Below are 22,381 nucleotides of genomic sequence, written 5' to 3' on the forward strand. Positions count from 1 at the left end.
GAAAGAATTTGCGCATTGGTTGCACTTGGAAACAAGTGTCTACCAAGCAAATTCAGTTCATTCTGGCCATTAAATTTGAAAGTCAATCCAGCTAGGATCGGACAAGATCAAGTCACAATCTCCAAACAAAGGTTCTTACAGAGCCAACGGCTCCATCTACAGTTCAATCTAAACAACACAGTAGGCATAATATTCTTCAACTGCCCTGACAGTTGATCACTAATAGGCTGATTTAGTTATTTTTCTATATTTTCCTATTTTTCCTCAAAGAAATACACATTCGGTTCCAAATTTTATAATTTCATTTATTACAGCAGAGGCATGAAAACCCATTCAATCCTAGATATTCACACAAAAATGTAAAAGGGGTTAAAATTAGTTTATTTTCATTAACAATTGAGCAGAAAAAAAATACAACAAAAGTTACACTTCTTGTACAATTCATGGTGGGTATGCAAGGCGGTAACAGGCCAGCACCCCTAAAGACGGAATGGTGTTAGTTAATCACTCAGCATTGGGCAACGCTGCAGACAGGAGCAGCCACAGAACCAGTAGCCCAAAGACACTAAGTCTCCACAGATGTCCAAAGGGTTCTGACCAGAGGACTTCCAACACAGGGAAATGAATGACTTTTCATGGATTTATAAAGTGTGGGAATAGATTAGTTGGATGGGTGGAGAGGCTGGAATCGCCGAAAAACACAGCTGTTTAGATATGCCAAGTTAGTTAAATGTCGGTGATGATGAGATTCAGAAGTACCAAAACCTAGTAGTCAAGGGGGCAAAACGGTGTTTTGAAATACACACTGCTGTAAACCCAACATGGTTATGGCAATTTGTAAGCACCGGAATGAGATTAGACATCTGTTTTCCAATTTTGTGACCTATTTTGTATTTATATATTTCAAGTCTAGATTCAAGGGCGATATACGAGGTTTTATAGGACTTCTGCAATAAAACCTAAAAGGGAAACCCCCTACACTAACACCCCCATTTCTGGCTTTCTCCACCAGGTGTGATTACAAACGTTACTCTTGGTGCAAGCAACAGAGCCAAGTCGGTCATTACAAATATCTTCTACTCCAAGTTCATTCCACCACCCCAGCTAAACTGAGCACAAATAAATTATGGATTATTCCATGAGAAAATTATTTCCAGTACTTTAAAGCATTGGACAAAGCGAGGAGCCATTGGGGATGATGAGAATACCTAAATAAAGGAACTGGAGATTTTAAAAACAAAACAATTATGCATTGGAATATCCTTCATCTAAAGTGACCTTCTTAATAATATTCCCATGTACAGCACTTACCTAAAGGGAAAAAACACCACAACCTAGGACTAAAAGTATAATATATGAAGAGGAGGCCCTGGCCCCTTCTCAGAGGAGAAACATGCTACCATGATCAACATCCCCAAATCCACTTTAAGTACAGCAGTAGCTCCACTGTTTTCATCACGGAGGGTTATACCAACTATAAAAATCACTTCTCCAAGAAGTGGTCCATGACTGCTCACTACCTTCCTTAACGCTTAGCTTGTTTTTTTTTTCAAAAAGGTGTTTAAAAAATAAACACTTAACAATCAGATGTAAAACCACCTAAACTGTATAACCAGACCTTACAACTTAGACCTTAACGAAAGTCCAGTTTCATTAGAATGGGGGATAGAGGGGGGTGGGGGGGGGGGGGGGGGCGGGGGGGGTCTCTGCTTACAGTATACTGCAGGGAGGGGGAGGAAAAAAAGAAAGAAAGAAAAATCAGCAATACAAAAATGACACAAACCTGATCCTCCACATTGCTGGTTGGTGATTCAGGCAAGAGGCAGACTGTGTCTTCATACATATATAAGTAGAAGTCTCTTAGTTTTGCGAAGCTAAAGCAAAAAAGTCTAGTACGATTAGGTGGATGGTCCACGAAGCCCAAAGACACTCCCTGCCGTTGTGGGTGCGTTTTCCTGCCGCCTCGCCCACTGGAGACCAGCGAGCAGCAGAGTGGCGAAAGCCAGTAGTCGGGCCTGTGTGGGTCCATCTTTGGCGTGACTCGGGTCACCTGCTGCAACTGCCCTGAGCTGCCGGCGCATAGTGCAGACGGGTTCCTGCCTACGGGTGCCCAAGAGGTCCACGTTTCATCTCCTTCCCACGTCCGTTTTGGAGGCCTTAAGTTTTTCCTTTTTCCTCAGAGGCTACTTATCCAACCCCAACACACACATACAGGGTATGTTTACCTCACAAGTACCACTAGCTCAGAGGAAATAATAGAAGATCAGGTGTGGGAAAGAGCTTTTTTTTTTGTTTGTTTGTTTGTTTGTTTATTATAATTGGTCAATAGCTGGTTACCTCGTAACGAGGTAATCCACCAAATGTCCACTCTTATGTTGATAAATCATTACAATTATAACTACTATAAATTCTCATGTCCAACAGAGGGGGAGGGAGGGCGAGGGGGGGCCCAGGGGGTTATTTCCATGTGTTAGCTGTCTGAGAGATGGAGCGGGAGGGGATCATGTCCAGCAGATACTCGCGCTGGCGCTCCACGGCAGAGGTGCTCTTGTGCACCGTCAGGCTCGGGTTCACGTAGGCCATGGTGACGGCTGAAACCAGAGGAATCACAGGTGTCAGTTAGGTGAGGGTAAAGGAAAACGCCCAAAAGTGGAACAGCTGCATCTCGAAGCGTCCCTTTCACATGTACCTGAGGTATAAGGGTTTGAAATTGCACTGTTCTTAATCGTAAACGATGAAACTGCACATTTCAGGACAGACTGTTCCCCAATCTGTTCATATTTTTACTATGACTGTTTACATGCACTTCATCATGCCGGTCATGATGGGGGACTGTGAAGCATCCCCGATTTTGTGTTTGCGAGTGTAATCACATCCAGATTTCAGAACCCCGAATAAACTCTTTTTTGAGAAATCCAGTTACGCTATCTGGAGTACTTTGATAGAAACCGGGATACTGTTGCATTAAATATATAATCCTGGTGTCTAATGCAAACAAGCGCTATTGCATTGGAAACCGGGATAAGGATACCAGTATTCATTATATACAACGATATTAATAACCAGGTTTCGCTGTGTTGACGTAAACAACATAACGACCGTAAATTGTATTGGGCTTGGCCGTTAATAGGATTCAGTCCTTCATGACAATGATGTGTGAATACAACATTGTGCAGAAAACAAAAAACAAAACAATAAAATCAATACCAGACCCAAAGAGAGATTCTCCCACTAACTGCATACATTCCTATGATTAAGGAATACATACACAAAGAATGATACTTTCTTACTTACTATCTATAAGCATTATGTCTGGATTTATTGCAAATGTCAATATTATTATGAGAGAGGGGGAGAGAGAGAGAAAAAGAGACACAGAAAAAGAAAGGGAGAGAGAAAAAGAGAGGGAGACACAGAAAAATAAAGAGAGAGAGAGAAACAGAGACAGAAAAAGAAAGAGAGAGAGAGAGAGAGAGAGAGAGAGAGAGAGAGAGAGAGAGAGAGAGAGAGAGAGAGAGAGAGAGAGAGAGAGAGAGAGAGAGAGAGAGAGAGAGAGAAGTGGGGGATGGACTTGGGGGGCCAAACACATGTTTGCTGGGCACTCAGTGGGCTCCAGTCAGACGGGCTCATCTACCTGCGCTGAGGGCGTTCTGCTTCTTCCAGGCGTTGGCAGCGGGACTACTGCTGCTGCTGCCGCTGCTGCTGCGGTTGCTGCCTCCGCCGCCACTGCTGCCCTTTGCCCCTGGACGCATGGCATGCTTACCTGGCCTGCTGACCAGAGCGGCGGCCGTCACGGCGTTCTGCAGCTGCGCCTGGGAGAAGGTGTGGCTCACGGTCCGGCCCCCTACAGACTGGCCCGAACGAGACAGATGGCCTGGACTCTGCACCGGCAGCAAACAAGACAACGGAGGAGAGCAGGAAATTAAGAGCTGCAAACTAATAAGGAAATAAAAAGAGGGACGTTCAAAAGCCACCATGTCTTCTAAACCCAAAATAGGCTTTACAAAAGGCTTTGGCTTTCTCAAACAAGTACTGTTTGTGTAAAAATATTCATGGAGAATTCTGGTCACCGAGTACTGTCGGTATGGGAAACCCCCCCAAAAAACAATCGGTCCTATCTAGCTCGAGCTGCTGCAACCAACAGCTAGAGCTACCAGGCAGCTACAGTGCTACACCCCGGGGGCATGAACATGGGGGCTCGGTGACCTTGAGAAACATCACCAGGACCATTGTGAGATTCTTTCCGTAACCTACTGGTCTAAGTCCAGTGAAAATGATACTATAAAAATGACTAAGTGCACTAGAAGCTGAAACAGGTCAGCAGAAGCCCCGTAATGGTACCTGCTTGATGGTGGAGTGGTGGCGGTTGACCGGTGTGCTGCGGTTAGCCTGCGCCTGGTGAGCCAGAGAGCGCGCCTGCTTGTACTGCGGAGACACCAGCAGGTGCTGCTCGGCCTTCACCACCGAGGACGACAGCGAGGAGGAGGTGCCGCCGCCGGAGGAGGAGGAGGAGGAGGAGGGCTTGGAGGAGTGGGGCAAGGAGGCGGCCTGCAGCATGATGCGCTGCTCGATCTCCTGCTCCTGCTGCAGGGCCTTGACGAAGGCCGCCTTCAGCCGGCTGGTGTGCTCGGCCTTCAGGGCCTTCTTCTGGTTGGACGACATGCAGTGCTCGCACATGATGACGCCGCCCTTGTCCTGCCTCCAGCGAGAGGTGAAGTCGGTCTGGCACTGGGTGCAGGTGAACGGCTCCTTGGGGGCCGCAGGGACCAGTCCTTGGGCCTTTCCTAAAAAACAAACAAACAAACAAACAAGTCAGGCTAAGAAACTGTGACAACAAAGCAAGGGTGACTGTGTGGCAATTAGCCCCATGAACCTTTAGCCCTGTACACAACACTAGTTAATCTCTTGGCCTAATTCCCCTGAGCCCTCATCTATTGTGCTTCCTCAGAAACCGCCAACGATTACACCAACAGGTGTAGGCAAGTAAAGAAATGCCTATGGCGTGCTTGTGTGTGCTTGTGTGTGTGTGTGTGTGTGTGTCGTAAGATGACAGGTGTGTAGCGGGCGTTTCCTTGCCCACCTCTTCCCAGCGTGTCGAGCAGGTTCTGCACCACCTCCTCCAGCCCCACCAGGTAGATGAACTCGTTGTTGGCGGCCGAGGGCAGGAAGTTGAGCTGGGGCGCGGGCGGCTTGGGCGGCGGGATCTCCAGGAGGGTCTTCTCCAGCTGCTTGCGCAGGGCCAGCTTGGCCGCCGCCTGCCGGCTGGCCGGCGAGTCGTTCACGTTCACCGCCGAGCTGTTGGACTGGGAGGTCAGCGTTGAGCCCTTCAGGTTGGTGGGAGAAGCCTGAGAGTGGGCGGTAGGAGGAGAGCAGTTAACACCACAGGCTCCGGGTAAGACATTACTTGAACTGCTTTTTGATATCCAATTACAGATCAAATGGAAGATGAAAATGCCATTATATGACAAACTGCTGTACATAAATATATAATATTATATCATTTTAATATAATATTTTTTTTCAGTATATTACATTTAATATTACTTGTTTGCCAACAGATTGATTACTCATGGTGGCCTTTACAAACTGTCTGTTTAGTCTTCTTGTCTGCGGTCATGTGACAGATTATATTATGCTTCTGTAGTACACCAAAAGCTGTCCAGCATTCGCTACACCTGTCTGTGTCAGGTAGGAGGGGCGCACCTGTGAGATATTGACCAGCACGTTGGTGTTGGCGACGTTGGCCACGCGGATCAGGCCCTGCTGGATGATCCTCTGGCCCTGCGCCTGCAGGTTGGGCATGGAGGCCCGCGGGGCCAGCAGCAGCGGAGGGGGACCCGAGCCCGAGTGGGCCTGGTGCTGCTGCCGCAGACTCTGGATCTGCTGGGGAGTCACCGAGATGGGCTGCGCACACGCACACACACACACACACACACACACACACACATATACACACACACAGAGAGAGAGAGAAGACGACAGGAATGGTGAGATGCAGAACCATAAAAGAACATAGCCTCACTTTCAGTCACAACATTGTCACTCAACCGTTCACTCTAATAATACACAGCTTGATTGAGTCCAAACTGCGGCATGGTGCCAGTCTCTAATTCACGACTGTTTTGTCTATGTGCACAGGCTTGACGTCCTGTTCAGTCAACCTCCTTATATGGCAAAATGACCCCATCAGTGGTAAGTTGTTAGCGCTTCAGGCAAACTACTCATGTGCCTGGTCAATAATTGAAAACATACCCACGTCTACCAGAAGCCCCGAATCAGGATAAAGTTCAGACAGAGTGTTGTACATGCACGGGAGGACTGCGGCGTTACCTGAGCGCCTCGGACCAGGGGCGGCATGACTATCTGAGCGTTCTGGGAGCCCATTTTGGAGTTGAGCTGCTGACCTCCGCGCACCAGAGGCGGGGGGATGACCGTGCCCGAGCTGCGGCCTGAGTTTGCCTGTGGGCAGCAAGGGTTGCCTTTAGAGATCCACTACCAAACAACATCAGCATAGTGCTGTGCGATATGAACAAAAAGTTATATCCCGATATAGGCAATTCTATACCACGATAACGATATATATCCCGATATAGAATTTCTACTTAAAATTATATATTTACATCCACACATGAATGCAAATTTTTCTTATAATTTCTAAAAAACATTTTTTTAACAGTTGTGGTTGTGTACAGTAGGTGTAATTAAGTGCCTGTCGCTTTAAGAAATACGTGAGAGAAAATAATGACGTTAAACCCAGTAGTAAGCCTAAATTATCTAAATGCCATAGCCTAGATTGGTTAGCAACACACATTTGAGAGATGCAAGTGAGCAAATCAACTTGATATTAGCCTTTACTTGTGTGTTACAATAGCATCACTTAAACTAGCAGCAATGTATCGCTGTCAATAGCACTGCTGCGCATACCAGTGTGTGTGAGGGGGGGAAAGACGCACAGCCACAGGCTAGCTTTTAGGGGAGACCTGCCTTGCGCGCACCGCTTCTTCAGAAGAACACAGTCATTCTTAAACGTATTGTAAAGTAGGCTAACATTAGGTGTTGTGACATTTTTAATTTCAGGGTATTGCAATACTTTTGTTGTATCGGTGCACCGTGCAACACTAGTCTTTATGCCAACGTCAAAAACGTTTAATTTGTTTACTATTAGCTGCCTGCGTCCATTTGCCTGGCCACCCATCCCGAGTCAGTAAATTAAGTTTACGTTGCCCGCTGCGAGAAGCGGCAACGCACCTGCAGTTGAATTGTCTGAGCAGTCACAGCCACACACGTTAAAATTACGATATAAACGGTAGAGGACTGTATCGTACGATAGACATTTTTCTGTCGTACAACGATATATATCGTAGTATCGCACAGTACTACATCAGCACTCGCAACAGTATGAAATAAATGGCTACTGAGAGTGTAATGTGAAGCCATGTGAAGAATATCCTTATAGGACAATAAAGTCTCTATCTATCATTTATGCAAGATATAAATCACCCTCCCTACTCTCTGTAAAGACTAGAGGTAATAATGTATAGATGTATGTTAAGTAGTAAGGCCTAGTTCTTTAAAACGAAGGGAACGTTTCTTATTCACATACTTTGTGCGGAGGCGGAGTGCTTACTTGGAGCTGGCCTTTACTGGAGGGGATACTGCCTCTGACCAGTGGAGGTGGAGTTGCCACAGAGTTTATGGGCTGATGGAGAGAAACAGGAAATGGGGGATTGGGGTGGGGGGGGGGGGGGGGGGGGGGTGGGGGGGCATAAAGAAGATGAGGTGAGATGTGAGGAATCGTGTGTGGAGGATGGACAGAGGCTTATACATATGTTTAGGACTGAGTGGGTGTGTGTTTAAACGTGTGGAGCGAGGAAACGTGTGTGTGTGTGTGTGTGTGTGTGTGTGTGTGTGTGTGTGTGTGTTACACGTGTGGAGTGTGTATAAGTGTGTGTGTGTGTGTATGTGTGTGTGTGTGTACATGGGTGGAGTGTGTATAAGTGTGTGTGTGTTTACACGTGTGGAGTGTGTATAAGTGTGTGTGTGTGTGTGTACATGGGTGGAGTGTGTATAAGTGTGTGTGTTTACACGTGTGGAGTGTGTAGAAGTGTGTGTGTGTAGATGCGGTACCTTTTGCACAGTGCTCTCCTTCTGGATCTGGCTCTGCCGGAGCTTCTTGAGCAGCACCAGCTTGGCCTCCTGCAGACGCAGCTCTTCCTTCAGATGCTTAATGATACATTCCCGCTCCTCTGGACTGCTCTTCTGCGCACACACACACACACACACACACACACGTAAGTACATGTGCTCACACATACACAGGTGAAAGACGCATACACGTGGCTATATCTGATTACCGACTAAAAGGTCTGTTTTTCTATTAAAAGTCAACTTATCACCTCCGCAAACGCTCACACCCACACAAACACAGGAAACTGTTACCAACAAGCAGAGGGCTGTGTTTTTAACTGTAGAGCATTGACTGGGTCTGGGTTCGGCACCGTCAGCTCCGACGTTACAGCGCTGTCGGCCGCACAGCTGCCCTCGGGCAAACAGGCCGGCGGCTGTCCGCTGGCGTGGCCTGGCCTGGCGGCGCTTACCATGAGCATGTCCGTGTCGGCCTTCCTCACGCTGTGGCTCAGGCCATTCATCATGGGACTGGAGGGCTCGTTGTCCGACAGCACAATGACGTCATCTGGCGTTGGCGGCCGCTCTTTCTTAATCTCACTGAGAAGGCGGAGGATACACAGACACACACAAACACACACACACACACACACACACACACACACACAGAGAGTTCAAACCACTGCGGCATTGATCATTACTGCACCACGATGGGGACAGAGTCCAAGCCGAGGGCCACGTTGTCACCACCACATTAATGACAAAGATGCAAAAATATACAGCTTACTGTAAACAACTCCGCCAGCAATATTAGAACTTTCTTAGGTCCCTCCACAACTGTGGATTCATACCACTAAAACTAAAATTATTCTCCCAAATTGTCTCCCAGTGTGAACACAGCTCATGCATATTATAAAAATAAAACAAAAATAATAATAATCAAAAGTAGAAGGTGCCTGTTGTTCTCTAGGTAGAAGGTGCCTGTTGTAGAGCCTCCAGAAGGACATGAGAATGGTCAGCTCAACAAAACGGCAGGTGGCAAAAATGACAAGAAAAACACTTTCCAGAACTATACTACAGCTCTGAAAAAAAAAATCAATACCAATCATAGGCCAACAACAGCGTTAGCTTGCCCCCAGTACAATCATCAAATGCAAACCTGTGCTACGGCCACGGCATTTATTATTTACCTTTACAAAAACAAGTTGCTGTGTGGGCCAAAGTTCCCCCACACTGGAGTGTGTGCCTGCCGCAGCCCTGCGCACGTCTCTGGAGGGACAAAAGGACTGGCAGGGCCTGCATGGATGATGGAGGAGATAACGCCACCCCTCCCCCAATCCCACCCGCCTCACATCAGGCTTTGCCGTATCTGATGGGAAGCGGTTTGTGGTGTGTGCGTGGAGGGGGGGGGGGGGGGGGGGTGTGTGTGTGTGTGTGTGTGTGTGTGTGTGTGTGTGTGTGTGTGTGTGGGGGGGGGTTGTTGACTCTCATCAGGACAGTTGTTCGCTGGCCGCAGCAAAGTCTCCGCCCAGAGACAGCGGCCTCCAAGGCCTGCTAGAGGAGGGAGGGATCGGTGGGGGTCGGTGGGTGTGAATGGCCTAATGCCAAACCACAGAACACAGACACACAAAGACAATGTCCTCGGCTCTGGCTGTGAGGCAGAGCACATGCCCATCAAGAGGGACGCACACACCATCTCTGGGAGCGTCTCGGACGAGACTACCGCCATGACAAACTCGGCACGGCGCATGGCTCCATTCCAGAACCCAGCAGAGCGCAACACTCACACACACACACACACACACACTTGGAACGGCACACTGAACAAGTGTTAGCGTACACATGGCCATCACACATCTGCGCACAAGACCACAGCAGAAGCCATCCGCCATACCAGTGGCAGAATGAGTCAAATCAATAAAACAACATTACGCAATTCACAAAAAGTGTAGCAGCGGTTTGACGGTGGCTGCTCGAGTGTGTGAGTGTGTGAGTGAGTGAGTGAGTGAGTGAGTGAGTGAGTGAGTATATGGTGCCTGGGTGGGGGTGGGGCAACGGGACAAGGCAACATAGCAGGGGGGTCGAGCGTGAACTTTTGTTTCATCTTCACAGGCCTGCTATCACTTCCTGTGTGCATTACTCACAACAAAAAGAGATCACATGACCCAACTATTTCCCTCCACGATCACATGGCCCTCTCCCTCCCTTTTTTCCCCTCTCCCCCTCTTTAACTGATCCCTCTCATGGAAACCATGGCAACGGCCGGTTGGAACCAGTTTGTGACGACCAGTCTTCATTTTGTGAAGTGAGGCGTAGCTCAGGTGCAGCAGCAGAAAATGGAGCAGACAGCTGTTGCTGTTGTTGTTGCTGCTGCTGCCACTGTTGCTGCTGAGGCCTACGAGTCTGCAGGGCTGAAAGTGGAGCACCAGGCCAGAGCGGCGGCGTCCTGAAGACGGAGCGCACACCGAGTCCCCAACACAACGCTCTGCTGTCAGGGCCCTCAAGAGTCGCTCGCGACAACACTGAACATCTGCACATGCCGTTACCACAGGGCCAAAAATAGCTGCAACAAAAGCACCCTCCTTAGCACAAACGACACTGGATTTATTAATAGCAGTGTCTCGAAAGAGGAGCTGTACAGAAGCTCTAATAGTCAGAGATCAAAAGGCTCACACTACAGATTATCTTGTTGGTTATCTACATTGTGGGTCTAGTGCCAGGCTGGGGAGGTACAGGAACTTAACTGTAAATTACATCAAAAGGTAAACGTCTCACTTATGTAGTGCAACTTAGGAGAAGAGGGTTCTTTGGTAGAATCCATGATAAACTTTTAATACGCTTCAAGATGTCTACGTGTCTTGGCAGATTTCAGCTTGTTTTTCAGTAGAAACTTTCCTTGCCTCTTTATTGTATTCATAGGCTCGTCTCCATCAGACATCCATCGGAATTCAGTTTTGTAACAGTAGTCTAACATTATGACTAAAACCTTGTAAAGTCCTCAGCAGAAGGTATAAAGGCCCTAGTTTTCCTCATGAGTGCAGGGCTGACAGCATTTTAAATCATTCTGCTTCAGGAGCTTGAAAACACCGGAGCAGTGTACTGTAGATGAGAGGCGCAAATACAACAAAAGTGTTTCCGATTCAAATGAAAGCGGATTACTGCGGATGTAGCAAGTCCTGAGCTTACGGGATAAAAGCAAACTTCCGTGAGTGGAGACTTGCTGCAGGTAAAATTGAGGAAGTTTTACTGAACAAGCTGCACAATTATGCGGCACATTGTGCAGGAAGCTCTGAATGGTTGGATTACGTCATTTAGGTGCTTACACATCGGTAGCCCTCTCAGATAGCAGTAAAAGTGCAGGAAAAGTGTGTGTTTGAGGACGAGTCTAACACTGCTTTCTATGCCTAGAGGTGCATGGGTGGTGGGATCTGGAGAAGTGCATGGGTGGTGGGATCTGGACTCACCTCTTGGTTGTGCTCATGTCCACTGGCTCGTCACCGGTCTGTAGCTCCACCTTGATGGTGGCCTTGACCTCGCCGGACTTCAGCAGGCTGCTGACCTTGGCGGCGTTGGGCAGCGCCGCGTTACTGCCGAGCCGCAGGCCGTCGTCGCCGCCGCCGGCCGCCAGCTCCGGGTGCTCCAGCTTGAGTCGCTTGAGCTCGGCCTCCGAGGGCGGGGCATCCTTCTCCAGCGCTCGCTTCTGGCTGCGCGTCTGTCGCACCACCTCCTCCGCTGACATCTTCTCGCCTAGATACAGACACACGCAGGGCACACGAGATGAGCTTTCCATGCACAGGCACGTGTCTCACACACACACACACACACGAATGTACATATCGAACAAAGTCCACTGATATCATCTGCCGATGGTTTTGGTTTCTTTCTGCAGCTTTGGAAAGCCATATGCACCTATAAGACATCTCAGTGTTACAGAGTCTCGTTGTTTACAAGCAGTTAAAGCAATAATCGGTGTGGGTGGGTGAAATTATCCAGTGGGGCACTGCCAACATCCTACTGGTGTAAGTGACTCATTTTATTGCGCTCTAATCAGGACTTATTATTGTGTCTTCTTCTCTAATTTGCTTGACTTTTTATCACATACTGTATGTCTATGGGATAGTTTTTAACATCTGGCTTGTTTCATGCATTGAGTATTTTACGAATCAGTGGGTTTGTTGTCTTTCTGTTCTCTGTGCTTGTGATCTCCCAAATCCCAATTTTCCACGCTGATAATGAAAGTACTGAGTCTTGAATTTACACCCCAGAGTGACTAAGCCCTTTCCAGATGCAAGAAAATCCACATGCTGAATATGAATGACCTAGCCTTGCTGGATATATTTCCACACACAGAGTTCAGCCTTGCCTGGATGCAGGGGGATGTCAGTCACGCTTTTTGGCCAATTCTCCTCCTCATTGCACAGGCTCATCGAAGAGGTTGAGAGCTAGATTTGGATGAAAGGGTTTTGATATTCAAGTAATGCCATTCAAAATATAATTCAATCATTTGCCACAGTGTAAAGTATAACGGTTTAAATAATTTAAATAATACAGCCTCAGCCTGTTTTAGCGCTGGGAGAGAGAGAGAAAAAAAAGTCCTTTCTGGAACAACCTGTGTGTCTGATGTTGCTTTTGTCATCTCAGTACTGGCTTTTCCTTCTGATGGACAGAATGGGGCCTGCATGACAACGCTACGCCTCCCACAACGTCTTAAAGGCTGCACTTCTGTACTTCCACATGAACCCTCCAACAGCATCCAGGTCACACTCCTCACATCAAGCCTGTCAGCACTCTACACCTCCTGCTACAAAGCAATGCACACTCAAGGGTCATTTTCACACACTGCTTACAGCTAGATGTTACATAAAACAATATATATATAGAGAGAGAGATAATAAAACAATGCATTAGAAGTCTTTAACAGGCACTGAAGAAGGAAACGGGACTTCTAAAACAGTGCCTGCTTCAAGTCATTTATCATTCTCATGTCCTTGGAATTTCATGCAATCAAATGATTAGGCTAACGTTTCATGCGTGGAATACATAATCTTGACAGGCAGATATGAGCTCCATGGGCCGAGCTCACGTGGGGCACGAGCGGAGCATGTTTTAGGCCCATTTAAGCCTACAGAGTTAACTCCTCGGTCATGGCAGTTTAACCAACTGTAGAGTGCTCCGCAGCTTTTTGGGCAGACGCCCTATGATTCAACGCTCTTAATCCCTCCGCCCCTCCCCCCTCAGTTGTCACACTAACATTTACACTTTTTATCATGTCAATCGCCTCTTATTCTACATAGGTTCGCAGCCATGTCACACATCACACAACACACACACACACACACACACTACATCTTCCGTCTGATAAAGAAAGCTGACTCAAGGACTTTCTCATCTCCCGTGACATCATCAGGGATCCACATGACCCTTCCCAAGATTCCATGGGACACACAAAGCACTTCCCTGAGAACCGGTTTGAACTGGTCTGTGGGCGAGAGAAGCTCAGGCAGGTTTTTAACCCCTGGAGAGACGGGGCTGGCAGCAAACGCATGAGTGCCCCCACACACATATGCTTGCACACGACCATGCGCGCACACACACACACACACACACACACACACACACACACACACACACACACACTCTCCCCCCCCCCCCACACACACACAGGTCTGTGTCTGCTAGGGAGGTGGGGCCTTAGCATTCCAAAACAAAAGTCAGCCTGAGATGGCCGACGTCGGCCACTCCGAAGCAACAACAGGAAACGTAGAGGCCACTGCAGTGCACACGTACACACACGGGGGCGCACAGACAGACACGCGCACGCACGCGCACACACACACACACACACACACACACACACACACACACACACACACACACGTCTGTGTTAAGCCTACATCGAGCCTCAGAGAGCTTGTAATTTGTTCCCCCGACGCCATTTTCTCTCTGGTCATTGTCATACTTAAAGACAGCAAACAATTCAAGTTGCGGGTGAATCCAACAATGTGAACTTTAGGCAAACTGACAGGAGGACAAAAGGACTTGACATATGCACACAGTTGCTGAAGAGTGGCACTATGGAACTGATCCAAGTGAGATCACATCAGACGTATTTTCCTACTTTCAAATAAACCACTTCTTTAACATGACATTTTAATCTTCAGAGACGTGTTCAAGAGTAGACAAGTCTGCAATAAGAGGTCTATAAATCAGAGGAGAGCAGCTGAGCTGCTCTAAATGCTACTAAATGTACACTGGGCTGTCCTTTGTTCAGGCTTAATTCTTTTGCTTGAAAAGCTGTAGAAGGGCTGAGAAACATACTGATCTCCCCTCCTCTAATCCAGCAACTCCTATTGTCTAGATCATGTGTCTATTCTTGCTGATGATATCCAACGTGATGGTGACTTAGTGACACACTTTTCCCAAAAAAACCCTTTCTAGGAATAGCATATGTGACAGCAGCATTGACAATAAACCTGCTGCTAGAACTTTCTATGAGCGGCTAAAAGACCAAAGTCTGTGCTGAAAGCAGAAGCACTCAGAAGGTGGGGAGATCCTGGTGACTGTGGCTACTATGTGGGATATAGAGAGGTAGAGACATGGTAGCTAGCCTGGGCTCTCTGTCCATATGATACTGCTCTGTCCAGTTGCTTACAGTCTAAATGGGGGGGGGGGGGGGGGGGGGTGTCTCTTGCTGCAATAGAGCAGAGAGGGCTGTTAGTGGTAGAAGGCAATCACTGTGGTGTCCTCTAGGGAGAAGGATGGTCTGTATATCCTGCTGCTAAGCAACAAAAAAGAAAAAGGAAATGCATGGCATGAGCTATGGAAGCGGTGTTGAACAGCTTAACGTAAACATATTTACAAGAGGTGGCACAGGAACCACCAGGAAACAAGAGAAAGAACAAGAGTCGAGATGAGTCGAGTCACGAGTGGCCAGGCTTTACTTCTAAATCTCTATGGAGAGCCTGGACATCCAACTCTCAAATGCCCATCACAAATGCGTATCAGAACTGGGCAGATTACTGAAATAGGATCAACGCCTAACAAGACAGGATTGCAGAGGGGGACCAAGGGGATAGGGTCTCAGCAGCTTCTAAGAGCAGGATGATGAGTAGAGAACTCATTAGAGGTGCAGGCATCACTCAGTCTTGGTGGAAGCCGGTGTCATATGTCCATAAATGGAAGTAATCAGATGTCAAGCTCTGGAAAAACAGCCCATTGGTGCCCTCCGGCTCTTCTTTAAGACCAGAGCTCACACGGCCCTTCTAGAGGCGAGTTTTCAACTGCCTCTCTACTGTACGGACTTTCATTACACTTTGCATAGCGGGGCTTGGATCACAGCAGCATTACATATTTGCATACAAACGACAGAATTTCTGCAAGCTGTGGTCAGTGCCCATCTCAACACAGGTGCTCTTTCACAGGTGGGGGTGACGAGAGCAAACACGACGGGTCACTACCCACAGGCCTGTTTTGCCCAATCAGATGAGTTGTAAAGTGGATCTGGGGAGCTGTCTCACTACAACTATGCAGACCATCAATATCAACTAGGCTACAAACATGAGGAATCTTTATGGACTTTTAACAAACATGCACCAGTATGCTCCATTTTACCTCCTGTAAGCCTCTTTACAAATAACTCTCTGCACATAACAATCCTCTTGACACTTAAGCAAACATTCCATCATTTCAAATAAAGCGAGTACTTCCTGGTCTTGCATTGCGTCTCTCAAGAGGAAGGGGGGAAGATTTGTAATATGTTGCTGACCCTCATTACCAAATAAAAATAACTATGTATAAAATCTAAATAAATCAATAGAGACATATGGTTCCTAACTCTTTGTGATATTGTGTGGTAGGAGCAGGCTTCACTCAGACTTCATCTCTTATGTCCCTTTTCAAAGAGCTTGGCCAAACTTATATGTTACATCAAAAGTGTGCCCTTTGACCACAACTGTTTGCCTAATTACACAGATATTACATATTCTATGTGGATTGGTCATACATTATGGACATTTCAAGGAATATTTTACTTTTGACCCAGTTTGACCCACATGACCTAAGAGAGGGAATTTTTCGACCGAAAGAGAACGAGTTCTTGAACCGGTTCCGTTCAGAATTATTTGAGCCTTGGTGCTATCGAGTGAACCAGCCTACGTTTCCATCAGTTTTGAACCAAACCAAGGGTGCATCATCAGTCATAGCAACAGTGGGTGTTGCATGTAAAACAAAAGTTAATTATATGCATACATGGGAGAATGCTATGAACAGTTGTCCCATAAAACGTATAGTTTCCTTATAGCAACAGTTGATATGGACGGTCTTCGCCCCTCTGAACAGTAGAATGACATGCCCATTCTAGTTCAGAGGAAAAACCAACCACAAGACGGCAAGTTCCAAACTGTTTTTTGTTTGGCTGAAATGCTCACAAACAGTTCAAATGTTCGCGAGCTGGAACGGAACCGGTTCTCTGTCGGTGGAAAACAGTGTCCCTGTGTACTGATGTCCCTTGAATAGAGAACTGACAACAAGCTTCCTGCTGAGGATATCTAAGGACTGACTTATCCCTGGTCTCAAACAGTCAAACGTGCGAACACACTAATTTGTTCATTCAGTGGCCATGTATTTTTTAATATACACATGAATGAGACCAAATAACATGAAGAGAAGCTTATTATATACACATGGCCCTTTTTTTAACAGTCTATGGTAGCAACTGACTGTACGTGTGCTGAAGACAGGGACCGCACTGGATGTGAAGGAGCTCTTTTTCCCCTCCCGAGGCCCTCGGCTCTGATGCAACAGCTTCCTCAGGGGAATGGACATCGAGCTTGCAGGAACTATTCATTATGTGTCACTTGGAAAGCAGCGCTACAGAGATGAGGCCCATTCATGATACACGCTGTACTTTTCCCCCCTCCTTCCAAGTCAGACGGATAACACGAAGAACAGCCTCAAAAGAATTCCAGTTGGGAATCTTCCTGAAGATGACGCTGACCCATAGTACTCTTTGATCGGAGAGAACTCCCGTCCTTGTGACAGCGCCTCATCTTTACCTGAGCGTCTACTTTTGATTACGCAACGTAACGCGCCACACACACACACACACACACACACACACACACACAGGGAACAGGTTAAAGCACAGAGATCCTTACAAGGGCCGTGGCCCCCTGCTACCAGACCTACTGTACTAAATACCCATCTCGCTCCTTTGTTCCCCCTCACAGCTGCCCCTGGCTGACTAGAGGATGAGTGCCCCTAATGGTGCAGCATTGCATATCAAGGGTTAAGCCCCTGCCATTTTGACGCCACCGATCTGGCCATTAGGGTGTTACCTAACAAAATGGACGTCTTTAACCCTGCGGCTGCTGGGGGCTCCACCTGGTAGCCTGGCCTCCCTAGCAACAAACATGACAGCGAGCACGAGGCCAGGAAGTGGAGCCAATCTGCCACACGTGAGCATAAAAGAATGCTCTTTCTCTCTCTCTCTCTCTCTCTCTCTCTCTCCCACACACACACACACACACACACGAAGAAGCAAACACTTACAGCAAAGACACCCCTCCCCCACCTCTACATGCACACACAGACACACATACACACCTCATAACAGGACTGCACGTGCCCAATTCCTATCTCTGACTAGATCGCCACATTCGGTCTAATCTACATGAACCCTTAGCCGAATGACAAATCGCACATTAAAGAAAAACAACAACAACATTGGAGATGTGAGCGCAGGGCCGTTTATTGGGGTCCCTGATTTAGCCAAGACATCGAGTTTGGATTGTCCGAAATCCTCAATAAGAGGATGTTTGTAATACTATCAAAATGTAGACTGACTAAGCGCTCGATGGCTTTTCCATTAATTAGTAGCTGTGGCAGATGCTCTGGGGCTAATGAGTGGCTGACTCCAGATCCAGACAAGCACTCAACCCTGTTTGCCTGCAGGGGCCGAAGAGGGCAAGGAAAGGCTGAATGTAAACTGGTTTAGCACGTTTCTTCACCGACATCTGATCATTTTTTCCACCAAGTCCATCATCCTAAACATATGCAACCATACTAACAAGCGGATAGCACTAATCTTTGCATTCTAAACAAGACCCATCAAGAACATCAAAACGCTCACCAAAGCACCAAGCAACTTCCTGGCTCATTTGCCATGGACATAAACATCAACAGTCTCAGAAAGCGCACCACTACTAACAAACTAACCTGGTGACCTCTCCTCAACCTATATGAACACCTGCCATTATTGGGTCACATATGAACACAAATCATGACCAAGCTCCTGCAAGGGTGACGTCGCTCCCTGACACAGGTTGTTCATGTGGTCCCCCCTGGATGAATGCCTTGATGTTGCATTCATGTTGCAGTAGCACTGAGAGTTCCAGAGTTGTCATGTCAGCGCTATCCCTCCAAAACAGAGAGTGACAAACTATTGTTGAGAGACACACTAGAAAAACATGCCTTTGTTTTCGATTCATTCACCGGCTTTCTTAAAATCGAATGCCAGTGGATCTTAACCCAATGGCGTTTTACTGTGCATTTCTAAACAACTCCCTCTGACCGAGCAGTGCTGACCTATTTTTAAGACATTTGGCTGCCATCATTTCCTGAGATGAGGGCCTCTATTCGTCTGACCAGTCAGTTACAAGGTTTTGGCCCTTGGCATGCTGAGCCAATGGGGCAAAGGTCTTTTCACGAAGCCTTCCAGAGCATTTGGCTAGTTGTGAAGGTCATCCTAAAGCTGTCCTCACTGTCTCTATCGAGTAGGCCTTTGGCCTAGGGCACATAGAGCAGTTTTACCGCTATGATCGACAGAGATCTTGGCAGAGACTCTGCCTGATGTCTCTGTTTGAAGTCAGGAAGTTGGGCTGAGAGACTTGACTAAAGCATCCGACTGGCTAGCCATGCCTCCGTGTCGGTTGTCTGCATTTCCTGTTTATCACTCAACCTACTCACTCACACCACACATAGGCGTAGACTCACCTCCTCACAATCAAGCCATCCTTATGTAAAGCGCTGCATTTACTTCCTCTATTCCTGTTGCACTACGACATGATCAATCCAAAAATAATAGACTATAGCCAAACACTAGATCACTAATGTAGCCTGTGATAATCAAATATTACAACAACCTTCTCCTTCCACATTCCTTGAGACACCGTGCTGCAAGATGCCAGCTATACTGATACTCAAAGGCAGTACGACATTGAAGAACAGAGTACAATATTGAAGGGGATAGCCAGACTTTCATCAGGGTCAGCATTTCATGTCAGACTATCTGAAAGTGGATATGGCTTTAAATTAAAGTACTGTCTTGATAATGGCTACGGTGCCCTGTAGAGGCTGGAGTAATCGAGCCAGACTACGGAACATGGGAACTGGGCCTGGGCCGAAGTAAGCAGAGTTATGCTTGTCTGACTGCATTACTCTTAAATGGCTCTCACAGGGTGACCACTCCAGATGCATTTCTCCATGACATTCAAACCGAGGCATCCCCTTCAATCACTGGGGAGTGCCAAGTCACTCTCCTGGATGATTAACACACAATAGCTCTTATAAAGCTCACATTACTTCAGAGACTAGATCAATTCTTCACATTGATATCTACCGGCAACGGGCACTTGGTACAGAAAATGGACACAGGGAACTGGGTTGGCCACAATTGTAATGCCCCTTCCAAATGCTCGGCACGTAAACAAGAAGAACGATATACGCATCGTAATACAGTGTGTTGACCCGGCAAAGTACCTCATACAGTACAAAAAGTAAAAAATGTCGTTGCACAGCACAGAGCAAACACAGGGTAAGCTTGAGATAAACTAACGCTTTCACTTAAGCTACTCTACGTATAAGAAGACAGTACGCACCGATACAGACATGCAGAGTAAATAAAACAACTTATTATGATAATCAATAACGAGGACACAGTTAGCAGCTAAGACTCTCTAGCAAGGAATCAACAACTTCACCTTCATTTAACAACACATTCTAAGAGGACCAATATATATCACGGAAATAGATAAATACATTTATATACATACAACAATAGCAACATAAAACATAAACCGACACATCGCTATTAAAAATAAAGGTAAAGAGAGTTTTGATTGGTGGCAGTGACTGACACTCAAACACTTCCCCATAGAAAGTAGGGATAACATTAGCTAGCGGCATCTAGATAGCTACCCGGCTAACTTATCAGGCATGTAACTTTGGTCAATAACCAAACACTGTCAATCTGAAAAGCGAACCGTCATTTAATAGCAACTTTAATACCACAACAAGATCAAGATTGGTAAGTTAGCGGATGATAGTCAACAACCAAAAGCGCTAACATTAGCTGCCTTGGCTAACGTTAGAAAGCCAGTTGGCTACTTTTATTTAGCCATCACAACCTCTGTTCATGATCTGTCGGATAGTCATAAACTTTAATCATTTACCTGCACAACTTGTTTAGTCGTAGTAATCATTCAAGTTTTCACTTGACTGAATGTTTAGACATATGATGCCTAAAGTATTGAAACAGTTAACTTATTAGCAGAATTCTTAGCCAGCTAGCCAACGTTAACCAGAAGTCCCGTCTTCGGACAATCGGTCGGCTTGCCAGACAGACAGACGGACAGACACTCTGTAACAAACAATCGTGGGATTCATGGCTAATTGGGTAACGTAAACTCGATAGCTTACAAGAGACTCAAGTCACTTTAAATAAACTTGACAAATTTCCACAAGCTCAGGGTGTTTATAAACCAAACTGACTTGTAAAGTAGTGCAGACTATTACGTTTTTGAAGACTCTTAGGAAAGAAACGTCGGGTTGTTCTTAGCCATCAATAGCTAACGTTAGGTGTATGGCTAATTACACCAGTGTGCCAGACAAACCATTGGCTACCTAGCATTTCCATCGATGTGTTAGCTATGTAGCTAGCCCGTTAGCTGGCTAGCTAGGTGTTGCTAGCTAGCTTGCCAAGTAACGTTAGGCTGAGGACTAGGAAAACTTATAATCTTCGAGGTCATTTAATTGATACCCAAATTGTTTTCACTTCAGCATTTTATACAGCTGAACTTACGGAGAAGGAGTGATGATGCCGTAGCTTCCCTCGAGACTTTCCCACGCGTTCCAAATAACTATTTACCCCTTAGTTCGGTGTAAAAAAAATCCCGGGGATCCCCTTTCAGCCCTGCCCGTTGCTTCTCTGGTTGCCAAATAATGAGCCGTTTACACATGGAGACACGGCGTCACAGCACTAAGCATGCGCGTTTAGCCACACCGGGCGGCCGGTTGGGACAGTGATAATCAATTCTGAGATGAAAAAGATGAGTTTGTGACCTTGCCATTAGGGTATCTCACCAACAGATGGATATACAAATAGAAACTTTAAAGCCTGTGCTGTGATTGACCATTATGAGGAGGATGCTCATCTGCAGCTTCCCTATCCAGTCCAGGCCATTAACATATGCAGATAGAACTGGTCGGTCTACCTCTATGCTTGACCCATCCACTATTTCACTACTTTTACCATAAAATGAGCATAGCAGGTGAAATGTCATTTCCAATATACTCTCTGACCATGGTCCCAATGCTAGTCCACTTCCAATCACATGAAATTGTCAGTGCAGCTTAATTGCCCCTTTCTCAAAAGTTCTAAAACCTTTCCCTAGTTTACACAAATATAATCTTCCAAATACAGTTATTGTATTCCACTGCAGATAAGGTGCATTAATTAATGTAATAATCAGATAATGGTTATTTATTTATTTTTCGGTTGGTAAAGGGAACAATTGCATAGGCCTACTGACGTTCCTGAGCTGGCCCAAGGAATTCTGATGTCCTCCATTTAAGCAAAAAACGGTCAAACTATTTACTATAAGTACTTGCACTTGAAGAGCAAATTACCTCCAATGTCACAATATTAAAGAAAGTGGGAAAAAAGCCGGTTCTGTTCCTTGACATTATATTCAAAATGCCCTCCTTCTTTGGCCCATGCTGGACTTATCCACTCATTTTCATGAGAATCAGTCCATTGATGTTATTTTGTGTGATCCTGTTCAGCACAACACTCTGATGAAAATGTAACCTCCTACATGGAGGCAATTAAAATTAAGCACTTAAACCTAAGCCTGCCTAAAGTCGTATGATACTATGTACACATAGCATCACTGTCCTCAATTGTGCAATACACCATTTCAGGTCTCTTCAGTTCCAGAAAGAAAAAAAAGGGAAAACGCACAAAAACACACAAAGATCA

General features: G+C 46.4%; 1 protein-coding gene across 6 annotated transcripts; it reads right to left on the reverse strand.

Moving 5' to 3' along the window:
* Positions 1-299: 299 nt before the first annotated feature.
* On the reverse strand, positions 300-21,348 carry gatad2ab (GATA zinc finger domain containing 2Ab). Of its 6 annotated transcripts, none has more exons than XM_062555693.1 (13): positions 21,203-21,348; positions 12,734-12,925; positions 12,488-12,566; positions 11,589-11,871; positions 8,598-8,724; positions 8,128-8,259; positions 7,628-7,699; positions 6,331-6,459; positions 5,704-5,904; positions 5,081-5,345; positions 4,342-4,784; positions 3,764-3,881; positions 300-2,591 (listed from the first exon to the last, which is right to left on the reverse strand). In XM_062555693.1, the coding sequence occupies exons 2-13, from the start codon at positions 12,875-12,877 to the stop codon at positions 2,458-2,460; spliced, it is 2,127 nt and encodes a 708-aa protein (XP_062411677.1). In that variant the 5' UTR covers positions 12,878-12,925; positions 21,203-21,348; the 3' UTR covers positions 300-2,457. The 6 variants fall into 6 exon arrangements, with proteins under 6 accessions (XP_062411677.1, XP_062411674.1, XP_062411676.1 ...); XM_062555690.1 differs by having other exon boundaries at positions 3,635-3,881; XM_062555692.1 differs by having other exon boundaries at positions 3,635-3,881; positions 12,734-12,922; positions 21,203-21,332.
* Positions 21,349-22,381: the final 1,033 nt, after the last annotated feature.

This window comes from Sardina pilchardus, chromosome 15, assembly GCF_963854185.1.
Source record: "Sardina pilchardus chromosome 15, fSarPil1.1, whole genome shotgun sequence".
Classification (NCBI taxonomy): domain Eukaryota; kingdom Metazoa; phylum Chordata; class Actinopteri; order Clupeiformes; family Clupeidae; genus Sardina; species Sardina pilchardus.